Source organism: Pan troglodytes, chromosome 1, assembly GCF_028858775.2.
Source record: "Pan troglodytes isolate AG18354 chromosome 1, NHGRI_mPanTro3-v2.0_pri, whole genome shotgun sequence".
NCBI classification, from domain to species: domain Eukaryota; kingdom Metazoa; phylum Chordata; class Mammalia; order Primates; family Hominidae; genus Pan; species Pan troglodytes.
The window spans coordinates 41,574,415-41,602,346 of NC_072398.2; the positions used below are offsets into that span (position 1 = coordinate 41,574,415).

General features: G+C 39.6%; 2 protein-coding genes across 6 annotated transcripts in view; both read right to left on the reverse strand.

The window, feature by feature from the left end:
• The window catches only part of CR1 (complement component 3b/4b receptor 1), a 124,015-nt gene extending 104,821 nt beyond the window's left edge, over positions 1 to 19,194 (reverse strand). The window contains exons 1-4 of the mRNA NM_001193675.1: positions 19,074 to 19,194; positions 9,352 to 9,531; positions 8,622 to 8,721; positions 3,777 to 3,862 (exon numbers count right to left, since the gene is read on the reverse strand). Coding sequence (NP_001180604.1) covers positions 3,777 to 3,862; positions 8,622 to 8,721; positions 9,352 to 9,531; positions 19,074 to 19,194 — 487 coding nt within the window. The remainder of the gene's footprint in view (positions 1 to 3,776; positions 3,863 to 8,621; positions 8,722 to 9,351; positions 9,532 to 19,073) is intronic.
• Positions 19,195 to 25,621: 6,427 nt separating this feature from the next.
• Positions 25,622 to 27,932, reverse strand: part of CR2 (complement C3d receptor 2) — a 36,262-nt gene continuing 33,951 nt past the window's right edge. For all 5 annotated transcript variants that reach the window (XM_054674317.2, XM_054674312.2, XM_054674326.2 and 2 more), the window contains one exon: positions 25,622 to 26,379. The gene's annotated coding sequence lies outside the window, so the exon portion shown is untranslated. The remainder of the gene's footprint in view (positions 26,380 to 27,932) is intronic.

A 27,932-nucleotide genomic window follows, 5' to 3' on the forward strand; every position in this document is an offset into this window, starting at 1 on the left:
TCCTTTAATATAAAATTTAGGAAGCAACAAAACTATTAGTGTTATAAATCAGAATAGTGGTTACTTTGGGAAGATAACTGGGAAAGGGCATCGGGAAGGCTTCTGGGGTGCTGATAATGTTCTATATCTTAATCTGAGTGCCGTTTACATGGATACATTTACTTTGTAAAACTCCATTGAACTGCATGATTAAGATGTGTGCATATATACACACTATATATATAATATATGTGTATATATATATAAAGTGTGTGTATATATGTATACATATACCTATATATGTATACGTATATACCTATATATGTATATGTATATATACCTATATATGTATATACCTATATATGTATATGTGTATATACGTATACGCGTATATATACGTATGTATGTATATATACGTACGTATATATACACGTATGCATACGTATATACGTATATATACATATATACATATAAGTATATATGTATATGTGTGTGTGTGTGTGTGTGTGTGTGTGTGTATATATATATTATACTTCAGCCAAAAGTCTACATGGTACAGGAAAATGGTTGGGAAAAAAAAACCTCCCAAGAACGTAAACTCCAGGCCACATGCCTTTTCTGGTGAATTATTTTTAAAGAAGAAATAATGCCAATCTTATATAAACCCTTACAAGGAAACAAATATATGAAACACTACCAGCTGGCTTTATAAGACTGTCATAGCTTTGATATCAAAATCTTATTAAGGACATTACAAGAAAGAAAATTATAGTCTTATCTCTAAAATATGTTAGGAATGGGATGATGAAAGTGTTCTATAATTAATTGGTGGTGCTGGTTGCCCAATGCCTTAGTCTATTTGGGCTGCTATAACAAAATACTATAAACTGGTTAGCTTGTACACAACAGAAATTTATTTCTTGTAGTTTTGGAGGCTGGGGAGTTCAAGACCACCACTGGCAGATTCAGCATCTCCTCCCATGGTGGGAGGGCCAAAGGAGCTCTTCCGGGCCTCTTTTATTAGGACGCTAATCCCATTCGTGATGGCTCTGCTCTCATGCACTAATCATCTTTCAAAGGCCTCAATTCCTAATGTCATCACTTTAGGGGTAAGGATTTCAACATATGGATTTGGGGTGGACTCAAACGTTCAGACCATAACACACAACTTTGTGAATATACTAAACACCACTAAATTGTATAATTTAGAAAGGTAACTTTTATGATACATGAATTATATTTTAATAGAAACATCTAGAATATATCATAAAAGCATATTTGCCATATATAAAAATGATTATTATGACTGAGTTGAATTATTTTAAGAATGTAAAATTGAAATTTAAAATCATCTGCCTTTCAAAAATGTACTCAAAACAATTTGTTGCATTAACAGAAAAAGAGAAACAGATATGATTACATCAATATATGTAACTAAAGTGTTTGATAAACTTCAACATGATTCAAAGACAAAAATTTTTTAGCAATGAAGAATATAAGATAATTTCCTTATTTCAAAAATGGTTATCTACAAAAAGCCTACAGTAAACACCAGCTTAATGGTGAAATGTTTTAAACTTTAACTTTGAGATGCGGAACAAGACAAGGATGACATCTATTGCTACCAATGTTCAATGTTATACTGGTGGTCCTAGCCAGCGTGGTAAAGAAGAAAGAAAATAAGGAAAGAGGGAAGGAAGGAAGGGAGGGAGGGAGGGAGGAAAGGAGGGAGGGAGGGAAGGAAAGAAAGAAAAGAAGACAAAGAGTTAAATAAAATTATAATTATTTGGTGGTTTGGCACCATGTCAACCAGGCCAATTTGGAATTAAGTTTTCCAGACTTACTTTCTCTGTATGGTTCTGGACTAGGGTTATAGCATGAGAAATTAGCCTGATATTTGAGAGGCAGAAGTTAAGCAACAGCCATTCCACTCTGAAAGTTGTATCCTTGGATAGAGCTGGTGAGGCACAGTGCAGGAGTAGAGGGTTCAGAAGACAGACCTTTTACCAGAGGCTTGAGAAATACATTCACATGGGGAGTTTCAGCATCCTCTGCAACAGTTCATTCTCTGTAGGCCAGGAATGACAATGGGAACTGTTGCCATTGAACTGGATTCTCTGAATTCACTTGGGGACCAAAGGAGCTCAGGGTGACAGAGTCCAAGTGGCAGCACTTAATTGCCAGAGACAATGGGGGTTCTTGTAATGCATATTTGAGCTGAAACAGCAATCAGAATGATTTTATTGAAGAGGACATTGTTATTGGGCTAATTGATCATGGAGTCTCTAAAACCAAAGTAGACGGATAGCCGACTAAAGTGTTACTTGATTTGTATAAGTGTAAGAGATTTAGGTCAAGTGAATAGAAGTCTGACTTGAATTATTGCAAAAGAAGTTCATTGTTCATCAACAATTCCTAGACTTGAATAGTTTATAGACCCAGAGCAGCACCAACGGATGGGAGACTGGATTCTTTTGAGGAAGCACCATGCTACGCAGTCAAAAGCGTGTATTGTAAATCTTCCCCTAGCCTTTTCCAAGAAGACTTGAAGCCATTTACCAGGATTTGGATACAGAGAGGTTATAGAACTAGAAACAGAGATAAAAAATAGATACAGGTATAGGTGTATTATTATATTTTTTGTTTTCTCTATTTTGCTAATCTTTTTCATATTTCCAGGAAAATTCCTATTCCAATTCCATGTTTATTACAGATTTCAAATAAGATGGAAGGTTTCCCAATTTGTTTTACAAAATAGCAAAACTGTTTCTTAAAGTGGATAAACAGCAATAAATGTGTGACCAATGTCATTTGTAAACTTAGATTCTGAAGCTCGTAAACTTTCTAGTAAAAGTAACATTTTTAAATACCAAGAAGAAAAGCAAAGGAGTCCAGTTATCCAAAGAGAAGAGTAAGACAAAGATGTTATACACTGTATTTCTCTCAGCCTCAGCCTGGCCCTCACTACATAGGTGTATTATTTTTTAATAAAGTGAGATCTTGCCATATATGCCGTTCATCTGATTCTTTTTCCACATAAAACACATCTCTTTCTAGTCATTAAGTGCTTCTTTATGCTGTCATTTTTTATGGCTGAATACCATGCCAGTGTATGGATATACTTATTTTCATTCTGCATAGCTATTTTATGTTTCTTAGGGAATTCTTTATAATGGTCATTTGAACACATCTTTTTCCTACTAGTAGATTATTTCCAAACCATAGTTTAAAATATTTAGGTTACTCTAACATTTTAACTAATATAAATAATGCTGCAATGAAAAGTTTATACCAAACTACTTTAAAAAGTGTGTGATTATTTCCTAAGTATAAATTTTAAGAAGTAGGTTAAAATACATGCCCACTTCTGAGGTTTATAGTGCATGGGGCCTTTCAAGAGGATGTGTTGATCTCGTGGTACATGAGAGTCCAGGTTCTTCCACAGCTTCGCTAACCTTGAAGAGTATCAATTTTTAAAATCTTTACTGATTTGCCAAGCAGGATGATTATTATACTGGAGGTGGTAGAACCAACATAATTTCAAGTTTATTGAAGTAAAATCAAGTTTGAAGGCTTTTATGTATTTAAACTTCTGGAATTAGAAAAGACACATCCCAGGATAAGGAAGAACTTAAAGAGTTGCCAGGAACCCCATAGGAATATTCGAGAACATTACCGCAGTCTTCAGCCGTGTGAAGGACAGATTGCACAGAAGGAATTCAGTTAAGATTTTTATTATTCCAGAGAAAAATTCGAATGTGTCGGTAAAAGAAATAGGAAGGGATATTTCAACTCACTGTCACAAATAGGTGTTTCATTATCCCAAATGACAGTATCACCTGAGATGATGCATGTGGCAGACGAGGAACCAATGAGTCGGTATCTAGAGGCAAAAAATAAGGAATATTACATTCTAAAGACACAGGTCAACTACCCAATTAAATTACTACTTCCAGAGATTACACTCTTATAGGATTCAGAGGGACATTTTACACTCATCAAAGGACTATCTATCACTTTCCCAAGTTTCACATTCTTCTTGGGACTTTTTGACTTTCTTTTTCATACCTTCTCAATTGGATGAGCTTTCTCTTCTTTATTACCTTATGACACTTTTTTATGCAAATCTAAGATGAATTGTAGTTTTTCCTATAAATTTCATTTTTTAAAAGATAGCACAAAGTTCTTGAGTGCAGGGAAGCTGTCATATATATACATGTAAATGTGTGTATACAGTCCTGTTGTATGTATTTCTTTGCCTTAAAAGTATGGATGCATGGATGCATGGATGGGCTTTTATCAATAAGATTCATTAAAGAAGTCCAAAGTAGGCCCTTCACAGTGGCTCACCCCTGTAATTCTAGCACTTTGGGGGGCTGGGGCAAGAGGATTGCTTGAGCTCAGGAGTTCGAGACCAGCCTGGGCAATATAGTGAGACGCTGTCTGTACAAAAAATTTATAAAAAAGCCAGGCATGGTGGCACATTCCTGTAGTCCTAGCTACTCAGGAGGCTGAGGCATGAAGATCGCTTGAGTCAGGGAGGTTGAGGCTGCAGTGAGTGCTGATCATGCCACTGCACTCCAGCCTGGGCAACAAAGCAAGACCTTGTATCAAAAAAAAAAAGAAAGTAAAAAGGAAAGAAAGAAAGCAAAGAAGGAAAGAAGGAAAGGAAGGAAGGGAGGAAGGAAGGAAGGAAGGAAGGAAGGAAGGAAGGAAGGAAGGAAGGAAGGAAGGGGATTCATAACTAGAACCAAAGGAAATCCAGGCTGATCAAAAAGAATTGAACACTCATTTTATACTTAAAATATTAAAGTCAGCAATTCTCAATTAGTATGTCTCAAACTGTTCACAGTGTGCCATAAATTTGGAATAATTTATGACATTTATTTTACTTCACGTTAGACTCTCTGTTGTGATAGATGGTTGGGTGAAACTAGTCATAGTGAGGGTAGGGTCAAACTTGATAGTACTATACATGAAGGAATGAAGCAATGTCAAATAACAGTCATGGTTATTGGTATAGCTGAGAACTTTGCTTTATGAGTATGTAAGAAAACCTGGCAACATAAAGCTTTATTCAAACAACAAAACAGTGACAAATGGAGATCAAATAAATAGTGAGACAACAGTGGGTGCTTTTGAAGATACTTGATGCACTATTACATTATACTAGTGATTATGATGTAATTATTAATGACTTCAATATCATTTGGGATTTTTGTTGTTGTTGCTGTTGTTGTTCTTTTTTTTTGAGACAGATTTTCACTCTTGTCGCCAAGGCTGGAGTGCAATGGTGCCATCTTGGCTCACTGCAACCTCCACCTCCCTGATTCAAGAGATTCTCCTGCCTCAGCCTCCTTAGCTGCTGGGACTACAGGTGCCTGCCACCACACTTGGCTGATTTTTGCATTTTTAGTAGAAACAGGCTTCACCACATTGACCAGGCTGTTCTTGAATTCCTGACTTCAGGTAATCCACCCACCTCAGCCTCCCAAAGTGCTGGGATTACAGCCAGCACACCTGGCCTTATTTTGTTTTTTAATGCCTTCTAGTATACCACCAAAAATGAAATCATTTTCTATTGCACTGCCAACAGACATAAACACAAGTATGAAGTATGTGAACAAATGAAGTGAAGAAGAGCTGCAATCCTATATGTGCACCTCCTCCTGCCTGTTTGTCTTAGGAACAAGGGATCCTGGAGGCTCCTCTGGCTTTTGACCCCACTGAGGTTATTTCTCAAAGTGTTCTTTTTGATTTTCTAATCATGGGGGTTGGGATAGGAATGGTGAAGCAAGTTCAAACTTAAGTTGGCATTTTTTTTCCTCCATACTATTGTTCAGTGTTATAATACTGAACATTTTAAATATGAGTGAAAAGATAACTTTATGTTCACTGATCAAGGGGAACAGATAGAAGAATATTTTAATTTATTAAACTTGTGTCCCAAAGTAGATTAAGCAATTGAACAAATAGTGGTTTGAACACTTCTCATTCAGAATGTTTGTGAGGAAGTAAGGCAGAGAGACAAAATCCATGCTACTTATTGTAAGGGGAGCCAGGGAGTCTCATATCCATTTGAACAGATTGAAGCCTTTACATCCTACCCTACCTTTTTGGATCTCCTGGGGAAGAGAGAGTTGTGGATTCACAAAGTTAAGCCATGGTTCAGGAAAAGCCATGATCATTTCGTTTCCAGAAACCACATACAGGATGTGGGTGAACATGTCTAGACTTTTGGGAGTCTCCTCCCCAGGGCCCCGAAGAGGGACAGTGAAGCCTGGGATATTAGTCCCATTTCCATTTTCCTTCTTAATCTATGTGCCTTGAACCAGGTGGATAGGTTAGGAAAAAATGAGAATAAAAAACAAATCCTGTGAATTATTTAGGTTAGCACGTTTTCAACCTTAAATAATGAGATTCAGAAAATATATTTAAGGATAGAGTTTATTTGAGCACAAAGGTTAAGGGTAGCCAACTGGAAGACACCAACTCCAAATGAATGGGGTCAGCACTCCAAAGTGGAGGACGTAAGGTATCACTTACATAGGCAGAGACAGAGAAATTTTAGCAGGATTATATTTTCCATATGGGACCATGCATAGTTACAGCATTTTGATTGGTTACAGATTGCTACATTCCAAGGAAGATTACTTTATTGCTCCCTGAAAAGGGATAGTGATCTGAGGGGAAGCCGATCCCCTTGGAAATTTAGTAGGAACTTTAAAAAAAAAAAAAAACTTTTTACTCTGAGATAATCAGATTCACATGCAGGGAATAGTACAGAGAGATCCCAGGTACTATTTACTCAATTTTCCCCTAATAATAACATTTTGCAAAACAGTAGTGCAACATCAACATTAAGATATTGATACAGTTATAATCCACAAATTTTGTTCAAATTTCCTGTTTTACCTGCACTTATTTGTGTGCGTGTCTGTTTATGCACACATGCCCATGTATTTATGTCTATGCAGTTTTAAAAAATAGACTTTGTGTTTTAGCACAGTTTTTGGTTCACAGCAATAATGAACAGAAGATACAGAGATTTCCTATGTACTCCCTGCCCCTATACATGGATAGCCTCCCCTATTATAAACATCTTTCACCAGGGTGGTACGTTTTTCGCAATTGAGGAACCTACACTGACACATCATGGCCACCCCAAGTCCATAGTTTATGTTAGGGTCCACTCTTGGTATTGTACACTATATGACTTCGGATAAATTTATTATGACATGTACCTACTGTTATGGCATCATACAGAGTAGTTTCACTACCCTCAAAATCCTCTGTGCTCTTCCGATTCATCCCCTCCTTCCCTAACCCCTGACAACCACTGATATTTTCACTGTCTCCATAGTTTTGCCTTTTCCAGAATGGCATATAGTTGGAATCATATGTTATGTAGCCTTTTCAGATTGGCTTCTTTCACTTAGTGATGGTGAAAAAAGGTTCACTATTTAAGGTTCCTCTACGTCTCTTCATGGCTTGATAGCTCATTTCTTTTTGGTATTGAATAATATTCTATTGTATGGATGTACCACAGTTTATCCATTCCCTTGCTAAAGGACATCTTGATTGCTTCCAAGTTTTGGCAATTATGAATAAAGCTGTTATAAACATCTGTGTGCAGATTTCTTTTTTTTTTTTTTGGTGTGAACATGAGTTTTCAATTCCTTTGGATAAATGCCAAGAAGGATAACTGCTGGATAACATGGTAAGAGTATGTTTAGTTTTATAAAAAACTGCCAAATTATCTTTCCAAGTCATGGTACCATTTTGCATTCCTACCAGCAATGAATGAGAATTGTGTCCCCCTTACCCCGAAATATATTGATGTCTTAATCCCCAGTGCTTATTAATGTGATCTTATTTGGAAATATGGTCTTTGGAGAGGCAATCCAGTTAAGATGAGGTCGTTAATGTGGGCGCTAATCCATTATGATTGGTGTCCTTATTAAAAGAGAGCACTTTCGACACAGCCATACACAGACAGGAGAACAGCATGTGAGGACACAGACCCAGAGGGAAGACGGCCTTGTGAGGACAGAGACAGAAAGGGCAGTTCTGCTGCCACACGCCAAGGAAGGCCTGGGGCTCCAGAAGCTGGAAGAAGCAAAGAAGGATCCATCCTTACAGGTTTTAGAGGGGAGCATGGCTCTGCCAACACCTTGATTTTGCACTTTCAGCCTCCGGAACAGAACTTCATTTGTGTTAAGCCACCCGTTTTGGAGTACTCTGTTACAGCAGCCCTAGCAAACTACTTGTGCTATGACCATTAAGATTTCTCTCACACAGTTACTCAATGGCCTTCCCTTTCTTCCAGCAATGTCCCCTCTGCGTTAAGGCTGTTTGTGTGCTTTGACTATACTCTTCCCCCATTTTCTTCCTTCCCACCCAATGAATGCCACACTTTTCATATATGCTCTGCCTTGGTTTCCAGCAAGGATACAGATGATTTCCCCCCGATCTTGTCATACCTTTGCTCATTTCAGTCAGGAGCTAAACATCTGTGTTGAAGCCGTTAAAGAGCAGATGGTAATAGTTGAGTTGTCCTTTCTGAGATGTGACTAGAAGGTAGTATGGCTGTGTTAGAACTCTTGAACCAAGAGATGTTGGTTCAAGAGATGCCAACTCACCCTTTAGTACAAGAATATTTAATTTGGGATCCGAATTGGATGTCTTTGATCACATGCACCATGCCATTCACAGGATCTGGAGGATTACGACATGATTTACCTACGGGAAAGAAACAGAATTTTGGAGCCAAGTAGAGTAAACTAAAAACTTTTTTTAGTACATAGGGTCTCAACCTGCCTGTAGCTTACTGAGGAACACACGCAGTTCTGATGGTTCCACAGATTTTGCTACCTTGAGGAAACTCACCAGACCGCCTCAGGATCAGCTCCCTTTCTAAAAAAACTTTCCTTTCAGATCTGTTTCATCCCCATATTATGCCTCCCAGAAAAATGTGAACTTTGTTATTATCTGTAATTCAATTCAACTGGTATAATCCAAAGATCTCAAAGCCCAAGATTGTCACATCTTTTAGTTATTTAATCCACTTCTCTTTCTTGTCCCAAGTCATTCATTACTTAATTTTAGTCATGAAAATGGGAGACCCCCAGTGAATGGGGATTTTCCCTCAATCATGTCCTGCAATGACTGTTTCTCATGAAATAAACTTGTAATGAAGGCGCCAGGAACTCAAAGCAGTAACAAGGTATGATCTACAAGAATAATTCTCATATGTATTGCACCTTGGCAAACTAATTGTCATATGCAACTCAGTTACAAAATTTGAACAAATTGAATCAGATCTTACAGATGTTTGACTAACAGGGGGGTTCCCACTCCAGAGTTACTTACGTCTGCACCTGTCCTTAGCACCAGTCCAGACTGAGTTTTTTAGGCAGATGATAGAAAACGGTCTTCCATAATAACCAGGGCGGCATTCATAGTTCAGATATGTCCCAATGGGAAACTCAAACTCATCAGTTAGGTTGGTAGGCCTGGCAAATGGAAGCCATTCTGGGGCATTGCATTGACCTGGAGATCAAGACCATAGCAGCATCAAAGTTAATGGAGAAATTACCATACTTTTTTTTTTCTTTTTTGAGATGGAGACTGGCTCCATCACCCAGGCTGGAGTGCAGTGGCGCTATCTTGGCTCACTGCAACCTCCGCCTCTTGGGTTCAAGCAATTGTCCCTACCTCAGCTTCCTGAGTAGCTGGGATTACAGGTGCCCACCACCACACCTGGCTAATTTTCGTATTTTTAGTGGAGACGGGGTTTTACCATGTTGGCCAGGCTGGTCTCGACTCCTGACCTCAGGTCATCTACCCACTTTGGCCTCCCAAAGTGTTGGGATTATAGGAGTGAGCCACCGTGACCCTGTTGAAATTCCCATTCTACCTTCTCTTTCTCTCCAATATACTTCATAGATGTGATCAAAAAAGAAAAAGAACACTTCAATAATAGCCAAGGGGTGCAGGAGTGGTGGCTCAGGCCTGTAATTTCAGCACTTTCAGAGGCCAAGGTGGGTGGATCTCTTGAGGTCAGGAGTTTGAGACCAGGCTGGCCAACATGGTGAAACACTGCCTCTCCCAAAATACAAAAAGTTAGCAGAGCATGATTGCACTTGCCTGTACAAATGCCTGTGCACAGCTACTTGGGAGGCTGAGGCAGGAGAATTGCTTGAACCCAGGAGGCAGATGTTGCAGTGAGCCAAGACTGTGCCACTGCACTCCAGCCTGGGTGACAGAGCAAGATTCCATCTTAATAACAATAATAATAGCAAAGGGACTTATTCCTTTACAACAGTAGTCCCTTTTTAGCACCTGGGACTGGTTTTGTGGAAGACAATTTTTCCGTGAATGGAGGGTGCAGGGGAATGGTTTTGAGATGGAACTGCTCCACTCAGATCATCAGTCATTAGATTCTCATAGGGAGCATGCAACCTAGATCCCTCATATGCACCGTTCACAATAGGGTTTCTGCTCCTATGAGAATCTAATGCTGCCACTGATCTGACAGGAGGTGGAGCTCAGGCAGTAATGCTTGGCTGCTCACCTCCTACTGTTCTGCCCATTTCCTAACAGGCCACTGGACAGTATCAGTCTATGGCCCAGGGGTTGAGGACCCCTGCTTTAAAAGATGCCTCAGAAATGGGCTCCTTTTTAAAAAATCAGCATCCATCCATTCAAAAAGTCTCTGCCAGTTTGAAGGCAACTAAGCTATTTATATCATCTTTCACTAAAGGATAAGGTGCATTTCACAGCTTCAAAATTTAGTTAATCAGTAAGTGCCTGTGCTGTGGCTTCCTCTCTCCCATCATCATGTATAATTCTTTCTTGTAACAAGATCAGTCAGTGAATCCAATCTGTTAATATTTATTCAAATCTTCTAGATACTTTACTGATTTTGGGGGGAGTACTTGTCTTACTAGATACTAAATGAGTTGTGTTAAAATATTTTATTTATTGTACATTTGTCTATTTCTTTTTATAATGTTGTCCATCTTTTATTTTACATATTTTGAGGTTATTAGGATTATAAAAATTTAAATTGCTATATGTTATGGTAGAGCAACCTTCTTTATTATAATAAAATATCTCTGCCTCTAGAAATGAATCTTGCCTAAAATTCTACTTTGTTTACTTTATTTGTGGGACAAATAAAACATAAATAACATGGGAGATTTACTCCCCAGTATATAAATGCTTATTTTGAATATACAGTAGTCACCCACTTATCTGTGGGGGACATGTTCCAAGACATTAGCTGATACCCAAAACCTCAGATAGTACCAAACCTGATAGCTGTCAATTAGAACACATTTCTGTTCACCTCTTCCGCCCACAAATTTAATGCCTTTCCCCTCTTAGCTAAGCACTTAGCATGCACTGTGGTTGTAACTTTTGCAGTTTGAAGTGCGACAGCAAAACTAGCACAAATTTATTTTTCCTTCTTCACAATTTCATCGATAGAAGATTCCTTCTTACCTTAGGTCTTAGCAACTTCAACATACAATGTTTTTCTTTCCTTATTAAGTGGACAACTTTCACCTTTTCACTTAAAGGAAGCACTTGCTACTAAACCGGACCCTAATGGTAATGAACTCCCTTATTAGGCTCAGCTAAAATTTTGAGAATCTATATGGGAAGCTGTGGTAGGCTAAGTAAGGACCTTTCAGAGATATCCATGTTCTGATCCCTGAAGCCTGTGATTGTTACCTGTAATGGTTAAAGGGCTTTGCGGATGTGATTAAGAATCTTGAGATGGGCAGATTATCCTGGGTTATCTAGGTGGACCTTAAATGTGATCACAAGGGTCCTTATAAAAGGGAGGCAAGAGGGTGAAAGGAGACAGAAGAAGGATATTCAGAGACACTATGGTGCTGGTTTGGAAGGTAGAGGAAGGAGGCCATGAGCCAAAGGATGGAAGCAGCCCCTGGAAGCTGGAAAGAGCAAGAAAACCCCTGCTCCCCTGGAGCCTCCACAAGGAACACAGCCCTATGGATCTATTTTAGATGTCGGCCTCCAGAACTGGAAGAGAATACATTTCTGTTGTCTTAAGCCACTAAGTTTGTGGAAATTTGTTACAGCAGCAATAGGAAATTAATACAAAAAGAGAATGGTATATAGTATTAAAAATGTTGGGTTCATAGATTGAAACTTGAACCCAATGTCTTCTACTTAATGGCTATGAGGTCTTAGGCAAACTGCTTAATCTTGCTGAGCCTCAGTTTCATCTTCATAAAGGGAATAATATTTTCCTACCAGGTTTGCAGGGAGAATCAAAAGTAGTATATGCTGCCACATACACAGAAGGCACTTCATAAATTATACTTATGATTATTACCCTTAGAAAAGGGTAGGGGGACTTCTAAGAGTTAAATTCGATTATTCCGCTAAAGTGGGAGTGCTTGCTTTGCTTCCAAGAGTTCATTTTCTGCTCCTTTGCAGAACTAGCTTGGAATGAGCCTATGCTGTCGGGAATGCACTGGATGACCTCAGTGACTGGTGACCTCAGCTCTCCTGAGTGAATGTGCCCCGGATTCAGCCTTGGACTTCTCATCTGCATCTCATGAGCTCCATCATAGTGCCCACGGGACCCCGGACAGAGAGGAGAATTCCTAAGGTTGCCTTTTCCCTGTTGTCAATGGCTTTAGTCAGAATTGGAAGCCTAACTCTGTGCTTTCTACTGAAGCAAAGGATGATGCTCCAAGAAAGCTCATATTTCCTACTTATTTTTCCCAGACAGCCTGTATCCATCATCACACATTTGCTTTATTAAGCCAGCAGTTGTTAGGCAAGGAAGCCCTTGTCTATGTTCCCTGCCTCATCTCGTGCCACTTGGTCCCCTCATCAAGGTGTGGCTGTTTCCCCTTTTTCAGTTTCCCAAAGACACACATTTTTCCTGTCTATGACATTCCTTCTATGTGACGCACTTTTATCTTCACTCTGACTTCAATTCTTCCTTCAGGCATCTGCTAAAATGTCACTTTCTTATAGAAGCCTTCCCCAGCCTGCCTATGGCCATACCACCCTGAACACACCCAATCTCATCTGAAGCCTTCCCTGACCCTCTTAGGGATTTGGAATCTAAACTACTTCCCTCTGCCCCACCCTATAATAATTTCTAGTCCGACCCTTTGCTTTTCCTTTCATATCAATAATTGTTTGTTATTACAATTTGTGCTTTTTATCTTTGTGTGCTTTTAGAAGTATCTATTTCTCTCAATAGATATTAGATATGCATAATTTAAAGGCAAGAGATGATGTGTTTTTTTGTACCTCTAAATTAATACTTAGTCCTGGTACTTAACACTCAATTATAAGAACTCAATGCATATTTGTTGCAATGAACAAAAAATGAAGAATTACTTATAAAACTTAAAAAAATCAAGAATCCAAGCTATGTCCCCCAAATCTCTGATTTAGTGGGTCTAGGTTAGGGCCCAGGAGTCTATCTTTAAAAATTTTCACAGCTGATTTTGATAGATAACAGCCCTTTGAGGATACTGTAAAAAAAAAAAAAAAAAAAAAACACTGAGTAAAACAGTTCCTGTTATTTTCAGTGTTATGCATTCACCTTTCCTCTAGTTGATATGTGGGATGAAATACAATTTTGATATTTGTCTTATCCATTGATGCTGGACAAAGAAAGAGATTCCATGTGAAGTGCCTAGCGCCAAAAGCTGTATTGAGAGAGGGTAAATGTCACAGCAAAGCTTGCAACGAGAGGAAGGAATGAGACCTAAAGTAACAAAGCAAATTGAATGAACCATTCTTGGAAAGAAGTTCCCTCCCCTTAATTACATAATATTCTTACCTGCATAGTAGTATATGAATAGTATAGGTAATTATAAAAAGCAAAGTTGTATAATAGCTCAAAAAAGGAATATATGAGCCTTCAACAAAGAAAGCTTGATGTAGTTTCCTTTCTCTCCTTTATTACCAATCCCTCAATTGTGACTAGTTCCTATGATAAATATATTAATATAAAATCCACAAACTGAAGACCTACCATAATTTTAAAAGTTTTTATAGCTTTATCAAGATATATTACATACAATGATTGATGAGTATTTGAAGTGTACAATTCGATTACTTATAACATATGTATGCGTTGTGAAACCATCACCAAAATGAAGACAATTAACGTTTCCATCATACATCCCACCCACACAGAGTTCCCTCATGCCCTTCTGTAATCCATCCAAACATCCACTTCCTTCTCTAGGCAACCTTCAATGTGTTTTCTCTTACTACAGATTGATCTGACTTTCTAAAATTTCATATAACCCAAATCACTTCGTTTATATCCTATCATATAAAGGAAATAACTCAGGTGGTTTTCTCTTACTACAGATTGATTTGACTTTCTAAAATTTCATATAACCTAAATCACTTCATTTATATCCTATTGTATAAAGGAAATCACTCAGGTTCTTTTTTTATGGTTTAGCCTTCACACAGCATAATTAGAGATCCATCTAGGTTGCTGCATGTATACAAATTGTTTCCTTTAGTTGCTGGGTAATATTCAATTGCATAAATATATCTTAATTTAGTTTATCCATTTACTTGTTGAGGGACATTTGGATTGTTTCCACGTGTTGGCTATTACAAACAAAACTGCTATGAAAATTCATGTACAAGTCTTTGTGTGGACATATGATTTCATTTCTCTTGGGTAAAAACCTAAGAGTAAAATGTTGAGTGTGTGTCTAAGGTTTTAAGAATCTGTTGAACTATTTTCTAAAGTTAATGTTATAATTTTACCTGCCAAATAGCAGTATATTATAATTCCAGTTACTCCACCTTATCGCCAACACTTGGCTCGGTCAATCTTTTTCATTTTAGCCATTCTAGTGGGTATGTATTGTTATCTCATTTCGGGTTTTGTCTTGTATGACTCAGCCCACTTTCACATTCTCCTGGTTCAGATATTCCATTCAAAGCAAGTTGATGTATTCTGTGCTATATGCACAATTAACACATCATCACTTTCATGTCTGTTGCAATATGAGCTGTCAACCCAAAGAACACTCTGCTTTCCATTCTGCATACTTACCCTTTAAGGAATAGATTTGCACTTGCTTTGCTTAGGCACCTCTATCAGTTTAAAAAAAGAGCATTCCCTTTCAAATATATAAATTTATAAATTATAAATGTACACGAACATAAATTATATGCCTCAATATAAATTTTTGAAATGTAACACAGATAAAATAAATATTTTAAATGCTTTGTTAATCATCATGACTTAGCACAATCATTAGCTAACATCTAACGGGACAAAAAACAGTCACATTGAGTCTCTCTGTTCACAATAGTGAATGTAAAGCTTATTTCGACAGTCTTCATGATACTTTCTAGGTTTTTTGGTTTCATCGAGTTGTGATCAGTTGTGATTAGACTGACAGCATTTCTCCTACTTAATGCCTCTGCAAAAAATGTGTATACATGTGTCTTGCGGAGAGGGTGAGAGGGATTGTCAACTCTACCATTTTCTTGTTTTCTGGAGTTGGTTTTATTACTGGGATCTTCACCCAGTATTTCTGTGTAGGACACTTTTGATGTTACCTGTCCAAATGTGAAGCTTATTTTAGATTAAAATAGATAATATAAATCACACATCCACTCATCTGAGCATATGTAAACCAAAATACACCACAAAGCACAGAAAGCAAATTGGAACTTCCCTTCTATCTTGCACCTTTACCTAGCAGGGATAACCAAACCAGATCCTATATGAGGACCACGTGAGGGCGCCAGAGTCCACCCTATATTAAACACTGCCTGGTAAAGCTTAATTCGTGTACTATTTTATGGCTCAGAATGTGGTCTATCCCCATGAAGGTGAGCGGGAGAATATGTGCTCTGCTGTTGTGGATGAAGTCATCTATATATGTCAATTATACCCAAGTGGATTGATGGTGCTGTTGAATTCAAGTATGTCCTTACGGATTTTCTGCCTGCTGAATCTGCCCATTTCTGATAAGGAGACTTCAGCACCTTTTCTGATATCAGAAAGATATCATAGAAGTCTCCAACTATGATAGTAAATCCATCTATTTCTCCTTGCAGTTCTATGGGTTTTGCCTCACATATTTTGTCTCTCCATCAGGTGCATACATATGGGATATTGTTATGTCTTCTTGGATAATTGGTCCCTTTATCATTATATGATGCCCCTCTTTATCCCTAATAATTTTTCTTGGTCTGAAGCCTGCTGTGTTTGAAATTAACACAGCTATTCCTGCTTTCTGTGACTAGCATTAGCGTGGTATATCTTTATCCATTTACTTTTCATATATATTGTCTATATTTAAAACGGTCTTGTTGTACACAGTATATAGTTGGGTCTTGTTTCTTGATCCACTCTGATGATCTGTTTCAAATGGTGCATTTAGATCATTGACACTCAAAATGATTGTTGATATAGTTGCTTTAGTTTTGTTACTGGTTTTTATTTGTTGCTTTTGTTCTCTTGTTCTCTCTTTCTATTTTTTGTCTTCCATTCTTTTCCTGCCCTTTATTGTTTTTTGTTTGTTTGTTTGTTTGTTTGTTTCTTTTTTCTTTTTTTTTTTGATTTGGAGTTGCGCTCTGTACCCAGGCTGGAGTGCAATGGCACGATCTCGGCTCACTGAAACCTCCGCCTCCCAGGTTCAAGCGATTCTCATGCCTCAGCTGGGACTACAGGCACCCACCATCATGCCCTGGTAATTTTTGTGTTTTTGTAGAGACAGGGTTTCACTATGTTGGCCAGGCTGGTCTTGAACTCCTGACTTGAGGTGATCCACCCACCTCAGCCTCCCAAAGTGCTGGGATTATGGGCATGAGCCACTGTCCCCAGCCATCTTTATTGTTTTAACTGAGCATTTTATATGATGCAATTCTCTCTTACTTATTAACATATAAATTATAGTTCTTTTTTTCACATTTTTCAGTGGTTGTCCTACATTTGCAATATCTATTTGCAGCTAATCTAAGTCCTCTTTCAAATAGCACTATACCACTTTACGGGTACTGTGAGTAACTCATAATAACAAAACAATCCTAGCTCCTCTGCTATTTTTTGTCGTATGCAATCTGTTTCTAGATTCACTCTTTAAGTGCTAGTAAAGCCATATACCTTTCACTCATCCTTTCCTGATCATAGGAGTTGAGATTTCTCGCTTTTTGGTGATCCTGCAGTCTTGCACGACTTCTTAGTCATGGTTTTTCAGACATGCATGGGGGTTTTCAGATTACAAAACACTGTCACATGCATTACACCATCTGATTTTCAAAACGTCTCTCTCAGAGATCAGGATGTCAGTTATGCTCATTTTATACATGTGGACACTGAAGGTCAGTGATGTGACTTAACTTGCTGTGTCCAAGACACCAGCTGGTAAGTAGCAGAGGCTGGAAAAAGCAGAACGCTGGCTTCCTAATAAGTAGATTTCATAAAACTCCACCACCTACTTCTATATGCATACACTTTGGGTGCAGAGCTCTTATACTTCTTTAAAATTCCAAAGGACCATGCACACTGGAAGCATCCATCAGCATTTTAAAATTTAAATTATGTCAGCAACAAAATTTCTAGGTAGTTTAGTTTAGGCTGTTTCACATTTGGAAGTTATTGTGATAACCTCAGTAAATTTTTTTTTGCAATTAATAGTGTCTGGGATTGTTTATAACAGTAACTTAATCAACATAGGCTAAGTAAAACAACATTCTAGTAAGAAGAGGGCCAGTACTCCCAAAGATGACACAAATTCCTAAGCATTGACAACAGATTGCTTAACTTACTGGGCATGCTTCTCTCCTAAAAATAAAATTGTACGTTTTATCACATCTCTGCACCTGACAGGTTACTTTCCGGTGCCTAAGGAGATCAAATATTAATAACAACTCTTGCGGGACTTGGTTCTACTTTATTTTATTTTATTTTATTTTATTTTATTTACTCTTTTAGAGAAGAAGGAACACCCAAATAATGAATGTAAAATGTCTAGTGGCAGAGAAGGGCGAACCCGGAGTTGTCAGGAATAGGCTGGACAAAAACAACCAAGACTGTCACTTCAAATGAGATGTTGCCAGTGAGTCTAGGCAACCAAGAAGACTTCCGGGGAGCCGAAAAATAATAATAGAAGGGTTCTAACTGAAGATGTTTACCTATTTGAAGTTAAGAAAAAGGAAGAGATGTGGCCTCAAAATTTCTATAATAATTATAATAGGCGTTATTTTGTACTAAACACATCACTAAAATGCGAACTGTAAACATATCTACCGTCCCTTCTACCTGCAACGGTTACATTGCATGTTCTGGGGCTTCCCTTGCTCTTCTAATCCGCAAGTGCCTGGCATGCATCTGTCTTAAAGTATGCTGTCAATTAAGTGCACGGTGATGATGGCCGTGGTGGCTTGGTGTGGGGGACGAGGACAGTTCCATGCGGGGCAGTTGTCAGGTAATACCTGCATCCCTAGGACTGCTTGTCTAAACACCATTGGGAGCAAAGTACAGAGGTAACGGTTGGGGGATAGAAATGGACTCGGGGACACATAGCCCTGTGTTAGATACTCGACAGGCTTAATGCCACTGAGGCAGCAACTCCACGATGTAGAGATACCAGTGTCCCCATTTTACAGAAGAGCAAACAGACTCAGGTGTGCTAAGTTGCCTCACAGTTAAGTTTCTAGGACCAGAACTCAGGTTTGTCGGATCCCCAAGATCCCCTTCGCTAGGATCAACGCCACGTCTTGGCCATAGCCAGCCTAGGCTGTGAATACACAAAGGCAAGGAATTTCGTGCGGCACCCGCTCAGCATCTGCGCCTTCCTCTGCGCTGGTCACGACTTAAGCCCCTGCACCTGGGAACTCCACGCTTACCCAGAAGCAGCGAGGGTCTCCAGTGAGCAGAAGGATCCTACACCCGCCGCCCTGCCGGGTCGCGCGCTCAGCCCACCCATCGCGCTGCCTTCGGACCCGGGCACGCAGAGCAGCGCAGCTCAGCGCTGCACGCGAGTTCTCTGCGGGGCCCCGGGTTCCTCGTCCGCCCGGGCGCCTCCCCACGCCCGCCCGCCTCTCACCCCAGGCCACCGGCAGCGCAAGCAGCACCACAACCGCCAGCAGGGATCCTCCGCAGCAGAAGGGGAGACCGGGCGCCGGCGGCCCGACAGGCTCCGGGCTTCTTGGAGAAGAGGCCCCCATTCTCCCCAAGCACATCTACAAACCAGATTTGATCTCGAAGAAAACTGAAATAAGAGGAAAAGCTCAGCGAAAATAGGAGTGACCAATCATTGTGCTCCGCGCCCAGAGTGTGGGGAGGGCTGCGGGGTTCCGGGACAAAATGCTTTTGACCACAGCTTCCCCTTCATGGGCGAGGTCATGTTTACTCCCCATTTGCATTGTTTCTAACGAGTTTCGCAGGCAGAGCCCACCTTGCTGACCCAGGTGCAGCAGCAGAGCTTGACAATGCTTGGGCTTCCGATGGATCCCGCATGTGAGGCCCTGCGCTTCCAGACAAAGGCGGTGGATGATGGCAACTCGCCTCCAAACACCCTGCTTAACTTTTCCTCTTTGCAAGAATGTGTGTGGGAAGGTCAGCTAATGAAATGCCTGCTCTCCGTGTTGAAGGGCAATTGCAGGCGATGTGTACGGTGTACAGGGAATGTGAAGAAACAATTTCCTTACCCTGAATTGAGACGTCATGCCATTGTAAGATTTTTTAAAAGGGAGGGACAATTAGATACACATTTAAAAAATGTAAATCTGTGTATAGTATGGAAGGTAGATTAGAATAGGGCAATAATGGACTGCAAAGACCAGTCAGGGGAGCTTTTGCCGACATCCAAGTGAGGTTTGATGGCGGCCCTGACTGGGTGGATAAAGTGGACAATTAACGAAGATATTGGAGATGGAATGAACAGTTGCTCATGTATTGGATTTTGGTTACTTCCTTTCTTAAGGCTGGTGGTGAGAAGAAAGCAATCAAGAGTTAGCCCCCTTGCGGTAGTTTGCTGAGAATGATGGTTTCCAGCTTCCACAATGAGAACACATGGACACAGGAAGAGGAACATCACACACCCGGGCCTGTTGTGGGGTGGGGGAAGGGGGGAGGGATAGCATTAGGAGATATACCTAATGTAAAGGACGAGTTAATGGGTGCAGCACACCAACGTCGCACATGTATGCATATGTAACAAACCTGCACGTTGTGCACATGTACCCTAAAACTTAAAGTATAATAAAAAAAGAAACAAAAAAAAGAAAAAAGAAAGAAATAATTAAGTTTAAAAAAGGTAGAAAAAATAATATTTTATCTTTTTTATTGGGGGTGGCCTGTCCTTCTGACATGTACTGCCTGTCTGTAGGTAGGCTATTTTGCTACTTATCCTGGGTTTTTCTCTTAAAATAATTTTGACTTTAAACCTTGATGTTGTTGTTGTTGTTGTTGCTAATTTTATGTTAAACTTGTTTTCCTTAACCATTAAAAGGAGACATGATTCAGAAAAAAAAAAAAAAAAGAGTTAGCCCCAGGATTAGAAATGAATGGTGGTGCTACTTACTGAAATAAGAAATATGGATGTAGGACTGACAGATTTAGGGCAGAGGGTTAAGTATTCAAGGATGAATGTATTCCTCCTATCTATCTGTGATCCTGTGCCCTTTAACCAATCTCTCTCCATCTCCCATTGTCTCTCCCTTCCCCAGCCTCTGGTAACCAGTATTCTACCCTCTACTTCTATGAGATGAGTTTTTTAGAGTCCACATATGACTAATAACATACAGCATTTGTCTTTCTGTGCGCGTTGGTTTCCATTAGGCTTTCTCCCAAAATTCTAGTGGAAGAAATGTCTACTTTGATCATATCACTTATCACAGTTTTTAATACATCCAGTGACATTCTTTTAAGGATTTGCTATCATCATTTCAAGTTATTCTCAACAGAGTAATGGGAGTAGCAGCCAGATTGTAGTAGGCTTAGGAAAAGAGAAGAGGAGAAGGCTCATTTCCCCAGTTTTACATCACATGCTATCAGAAGGTGCCACTCCTTACCACTTCTGCAGGTATCCATCTCCTAGTATCTACTTTCTCCCCTCATTCCTTGAAAGTTTGAGCTCCTGGCTCATGGCCACCTTCTCCACTGTTACTTCTGCCACAGTCCTTGGTGATTTCAACATTCACAGCAATAGTATTTTCAAATCCCTGGCCTTCCAGTGCCTTGACCTCTTCTCTGCCTGTGGTCTTGTCCTCCACTCTCCTCTGACTCTAATGCTCATGTGCATGCTCGGAGACTTGTCACTTTCAACCTCTCAATGATTTCAATGATCCCACTCTCTAACCACCAATCCAACTCTTCTCTTTTACCACTGCAACCCTCAATGATTTCAATGATCCCACTCTCTAACCACCAATCCAACTCTTTTCTTTTACCCTAGTAACATTAAACTGAATCCAGCAATCTTTGTCTGTCTCAGTGCCTGCAGCCCATTGATCCTACCGCTATCTCTCTCAGCTTCTCACCTCCTTTGTGTCTTCACTTTCATCACTACCAGGTCAAATTCCATACTCTGTCATTATAATCACCATCTTGCACCCACCGTTAGCTCCCTCACCCTTCTCTTGGTTTATTATAGCCATTAGACAAAACAACATTCCTGGTTAGAATCAATTCTCCATTATTTTGCTCTCATACCTGTGAAACTGAATGTGGCTGGAAAAGACACATAGCCACAATGACTAGCCTTACTTTAGTAACAAATAATTTCAAATGGACCATTATACTTCTGCCTGACATTCCCACTATTGTCTAATCCATTTATTCTCCCATTCTCCTAACTGACTATTTCATATTTTTATTTTGACATTTATTTCTGACACCTTCTCCAACATTCTTAATTTCTGTGAGTGGCTTTGTTTCTTTCTTTATTGAGAAAATAGAAACAATCAAATAGATCTACAATTTTCTACCATCACTCCACCCAAATTCTTGTATTTGGCCCATGAAACCTCTGTCTCTCCTGTTAATATAATTATACTGTTCACAGTCTAAGTCTAAGGGTGATCTCTCCACTTGTGCCCTAGATTCGATTTGCTGTCACTCACTCAAGGAAACCAGCAATTCTCACTTCCTCCAGCATTATCATACACCTCTTTCTGCTGGATTTTTACCATCAGCTTGCAAACAAATTATTTCTCCAAGTATAGCAGGTGTATTTTTCTCTTCAGTTTTTTCCTCCCATTTAATATTCCTTTTGCTTAGAATGCTCTTCGCCCAGATATCTCTCTGCATGGCTACTACCTCATCTCCTTGAGTTATTTGGCTCAAATGAGACCTTCTTAATGGAGCCTTCCTTGGCCACTATTTAAAATTGCACATTAATTCAGAACATCCTTTCCTTTTTGCCTGTTTCATATAGATTAAAAAATTATACTTATCATTTTTTCATTTTATTACCAACTGAAAATCTGCTTATTGTGTGTCTCTCCCACCAGAATAAAAGCTGCATGAGAACATGTCAGTTTACGACTGCCAAATCCCATGACCTAAAATAATGCTTAGCACACAGAAGGAGCTCCATAATTATCACTTGAATGAATGACTACAGTGGTTGAGACAGCTAAGGCCAACCACTCTTTCAGAAAATTTGGTGTAAGAGAGGTAGTTTAAACGAGAAACATAGATGGTTTGGGGGAAGATTTTTTTCAGATGGAGGTGAAGGTGGATATCTGTTGCTCTAAATGGGTCCCTTCCTCTGGGATTTGCCCCTAGATTTTTCCACTGGGAAATCCCCTCTTTCCCATAGTTCAATGTGATTCTGGAAGACTATGGTTTCTTGAACTCAATATTATTGACATCGTGGACCAGATAATTCTTTGTTCTGGAGGGCTGTCTTTTGCCTTGGAGGATGTTTGGCAGTATCCCTGGCCTCTACCTACTAGAGGCCGGAAGCCCTTCCCTCCTCCAGTTGTAGTAACCAAAAATGTCTCTAGACACGCCAAATGTCCTTGGGAGGGCAAAATCATCCCACCTGAGAACCAATGAGGTAGACCAACCCTACCCCCATCTCCAAGGCTGGGCAGGCAACTCAGGCCTTGCCCTGTGTTTATTTCACTGTCCTGCTCCTAGTTATTGCTTCCTTTGGGGGCATGTAACCCTATTTGGAGAATGAAAGCTATTGAAGGGACTTTTGAAAGACTTATTGGACAAGAGGCTCTTTGTACTGGAAGGCTAAGCTGATGAGACGTGCATGTCGCATCATCAGTAAATATTTTGCCAGTTTTTAGGGAGTTTCTTCCAGAGAATGAAGCCAGCCAGGCAAAGCAGAAGGAGAAGATATTCCTGAAGGCACGCTTTGACTATTCCTGTTTTGACAAAAGCCAGCTACACGCTTGGACTTTTCTGTCATGTGATTTAGCAAAATTCATTTTTGGTCTAAGCCAGTGTGAGGTGGATTTCTGTCACATGCAGCTCAGCAGGTCTTGGCTTCAGGAGTTTTGGAGGTGGAACGAAGGAGCCAATGATGAGAGAGGGTCTAACTGAAGGAACAATTTCCTGGAAAAGACAGAAAGGGATGAAGAGAGAACGATATAGGCTGTGAAAAGTGGAAGACAGACATGAGGGTAAGGGTGAGTGGATGTAGATAGGATGGAAGGTGGAGGGAGAGGAAGTTAAGAGAATTACCTTCGGATGTTTTCATCATCCCTTAATAGAAGGAAGAATGAATGAATGTAGAATAGAGTAGATGGCTCGAGGTGAGTGAACAGACAATGTGGGGAAATGAAAGTGTTGCTGACTGTACACGAATAAAAGGTGCTGAAGAGCACCCCACTTCTGGGTATGGATCCAAAAGAATTGAGGCAATGTCTGAAAAGACATCTGCACACCCATGCTCATGGAAGCACTATTCACAATAGTAAACAGATGGAAACAACCTGATATGGTTTGGATCCAAATATTATGTCAAATTGTAATCTCCAGTGTTGGAGAGGGGCCTACTAGGAGGTGATTGGATCATGAAGGTGGATTTCTCATGAATGAATTAGCTTGGTACCATATAGGGAGTGAGTTCTCACCAAATCTAGTAGCTTAAAAGTGTGTAGCACCTGCGCCCTCTCTCTCTTCCTCCTGCTCTCACCGTATGAGATGCCTTGCTTCCCCTTTGCCTTCCTCCATGGTTGTGAGTTTCCCAAGGCCTCCCCAGAAGGCAGGAAGAAGTCAGCAGCATGCTTCCTGTACAAACCCTGGAACCATAAGCCAATTAAACCTCTTTTGTTTATACATTACCCAGTCTCAGGTATTTCTTTATAGCAATGTGGGAAGAAACTAATACAGAAAATTGGTACCCAGGAGTGGGTCATTGCTATAAAGATACCTGAAAATGTGGCAGCAACTTTGGAACTGGGTAACAGGCAGAGGTTGGAAAAATATGGAGGGCTCAGAAAAACGCTGTGTTCCCATCCAAATCTCATGTCGAATTGTAATCCTCAGTTGTTGGAGGTGGGACGTGGTAGGAGGTGATTGGATCATGAGGGTGGATCCTTCATGAATGGTTTAGCACCATCCCCTTGGTGTTGTTCTAGTGTGTGGCACCTCCCCATTCTCTCCCTTGATCCTGCTTCTGCCATGTAAAACATGCCTGGCTTCCCTCTTCATCTTCTGCCATAATTGTCAGTTTCCTGGGGGCCTCCCCAGAAGCTGAGCAGATGCCAGTATCATGCTTCTCATACAGTCTGTGGAACCGTGAGCCAATTAAAACTCTTTTCTTTATAAATTACTCAGTCTCAGGTATTTCTATATTGCAATGTAAGAACAGACTAATACACAACCTAATGTCTATCGACAGATAAATGGATAAACAAAATGTAAACAAAATTGCATATACACACAATGAATTTCTTCCTTTCCTTAAAAAGGAAAGAAATTCTGACACATGCTACAACATTAATGAACCTTGAGGACATTATGCTAAGTGAAATAAGTCAGTCAGAAAAGGACAGGTACTGTATGATTCCACTTATATGAGGTACTGAGAGTAGTCAAATTCATTGCGACAGAAAACAGAATGGTGGTTGCCAGGGACTGAAGGGATGGGGGAATGTGGAGTTACTATATAATGGACATAGAGTCTTGGTTTTATAAGAGAAAAAGAGTTGTGGAGATCTGCTCTACAACAATGTGAATGTACCTAACTCTACTGAACTGTATCCTTAAAAATGGTGAAGATGGTAAATTTTATGTGTTTTTAATCACAATTTTAAAAAACAGAAAAAAAACAGATGCTGAACAGCATACCTAGTCTAGGGGAAGGTACAGAGTAAATTTGTGGTCACCAGTGAGCAAGGTTTTATTTTCTCAATAGTTTAAATGTTGGAACAGAGAAAATTAACAGCTATATCTATATCAAGGGTGTGGTGGGAGAGGATGAGTGAGCCGGGGAAGGTATTGGCTGGACAAATATAAGAGAAAGTCTTGAGGGTGAGGAAATTGAATTTGTGGGTTAAAAGTTTGGCTAAAACGACCAAGTGATGGGATCCTGAATGAATAACTGTTAAATCGTGGACTTTAAAGCCCTAAGACTCTCTGTTATCGAAGAGTTCATTGACTCCAAAAAAAACCAAAATAAGGCAAGTGTTGTATGTTTTCTTTACAATTACAATTTATTGAATGACTAATGTACACATTATTAAGTGAAATTTTACAAGCAACTAGAACTTATCACAAAACTGCTAAAGAAACATCCAAAGCTTGAATTGTACACCAAATCTCTAGGATTAAATCTTGATTCCCATAATTTAAAAAAACTTGTGCAAATTGCAATCACTGAGTGATTATGGAAAGGCAAAGTATATACAGTAATGTGAGAGAAACTCAAACCAAGTAAGGGTAAAAATGAAATGATTAACACCACCAGAGGAGGAAGCTACTATCAAAATAAAACCATACTTCCTAATAAAGGTAAGGCCATCATAACCCCAGAAAATGCTTCATACTTTATTTAGATAATTAAAAACACATTATAACCAAAAGCAGATAGTAACATTGAGTATGCTGATTTCAAAAAGAAGATGGGTCTAGATACCAGGACAGCTCTTTTTAGTGCCTTCCTTAAAAAGGGCAAAACTTTTTAGAGCCATGTAATTGTTTACAGCCATGGCCTGGCTTCAGGCATCTCACAAGTGAGGCTTCAGAAAGTCCTTGAAGAATATATGGCAGTGAAACTGGGCTCCCATCTTTACCATAAAGATGTTCTTCTTGAGAATAAGTGCATATAGGAAGTGATCGCTTATGACATCATTTCATTGATCTTGAGGCCATATAAAGAGACTTGCTGATATTAGAGCAGTTTCTTTGTAATCAATATTCCGCTGAATTCCAAGCAATGAGGCACACTGAAATAGATCATTTCTGTTTAGGAGGCAGCATGAATAGCAGCAGTGCAACTCGAAGTTTAAATAATGCTAACATTCTCTTTACATACCAGTTACAGCTGGTATAACCAACAAAGCATCAAGTCTATTAGAAGATATCATTCTATTGAAAGGCCTTTCTTCATATAACATGCTCTGGAACAAATAACTACATTTTATATACATTCATATAAACATGAATTAAACTAAATGAGAAATGAAAGTACTAATCTTTCTCATTCATAAACTCATTCAACAAATATTTATGTGCTAGGTGTACTCTGTACCTCAACTGGTTTGGATTTAGAGGTCACTAGTATGGTCCCCCTGTCAGGACTCACCAGCAGCAGGTTACCTTTTCTTCCTCAACTACCATCACAGATTTTCTATACCTTGTTTATGGTATGTATTATTACCTATGATATTTATGGGTCTTATTTATCTTATTAAAATAAGTTCCAAGAGGACAGAGGTGGTATCTTTTTTATTTTATTTTATTTTATTTTGAGATGGAGTCTCGCTCTGTCAGCAGGCTGGAGTGCAGTGGCGTGATCTCAGCTCACTGCAACCTCCAACTCCCTGGTTCAAGCAATTCTCCTGCCTCAGCCTCCCGAGTAGCTGGGATTACAGGCACGTGCCATCAAACCCAGCTAATTTTTGTATTTTTAGTAGAGATGGGGTTTCACCATGTTGGCCAAGATGGTCTCGATCTCCTGAACTCGTGATCTGCCTGCCTCGGCCTCCCAAAGTGCTGGGTTTACAGACGTGAGCCACCACTCCTGGCTGGTATCTTTATTTTCTAGATTATGTAGGAGAAAGCAGTTTAAACTCAGACATGAGCTTGCATTCCACCTTTGCCAATGATTGACCCTGAGACCTTGCCCAAGGTTTTCTTGGATATTATTTCTTCATCTTGGTATTATCTTGGGAGAACACCCACCTTTCAAAGTGGTACTGATGGCTAAGTAACAGAGGGCATGAAAGACTGTCACATAATCCCCGGACAGAGTAAACCTTCAAATGTTCATCCCCACTTTCTCATGGGAAACTCAGGTGCACATCTCATGTGGCCTGTCGGCCTTTCTGTACTCCCTATAATTCAGTCTTCAGTTCTTAGTTGATGATTTAATGCCTTCCTTTTTCTTCTTAACTCTCTAATACCTCCTTTCTGAGCCTCACTCTCAGCTGAATAATTTGCTTTCTATTCACTGAGAAGACTGAATCATTGGAAGAGAACTTCCACACGTTCACTCCCCATCACAGCTCCCAACCTGCCTTCATCTGCACCTGCAGATTCTGCCCTCCCTCCTGTTACTAAGCCCACGCAGCTAGGAGCTCCTCTGCTTAATCTGTTCCTCCTAGCTTACCCAGACCTTGTTCGAGCAATTCTTCTCTCTCTTTCTGCCATCACTCTTTCCCTTTCTACTAAATTATTCCCATCAGCATGTAGGAATAGGGCATAGCTGCTATTTCTCCAATCTTAAAAAATATTTCTGTTGACTTTATGTTTTACTCTTACTAGCACTTTACTTATT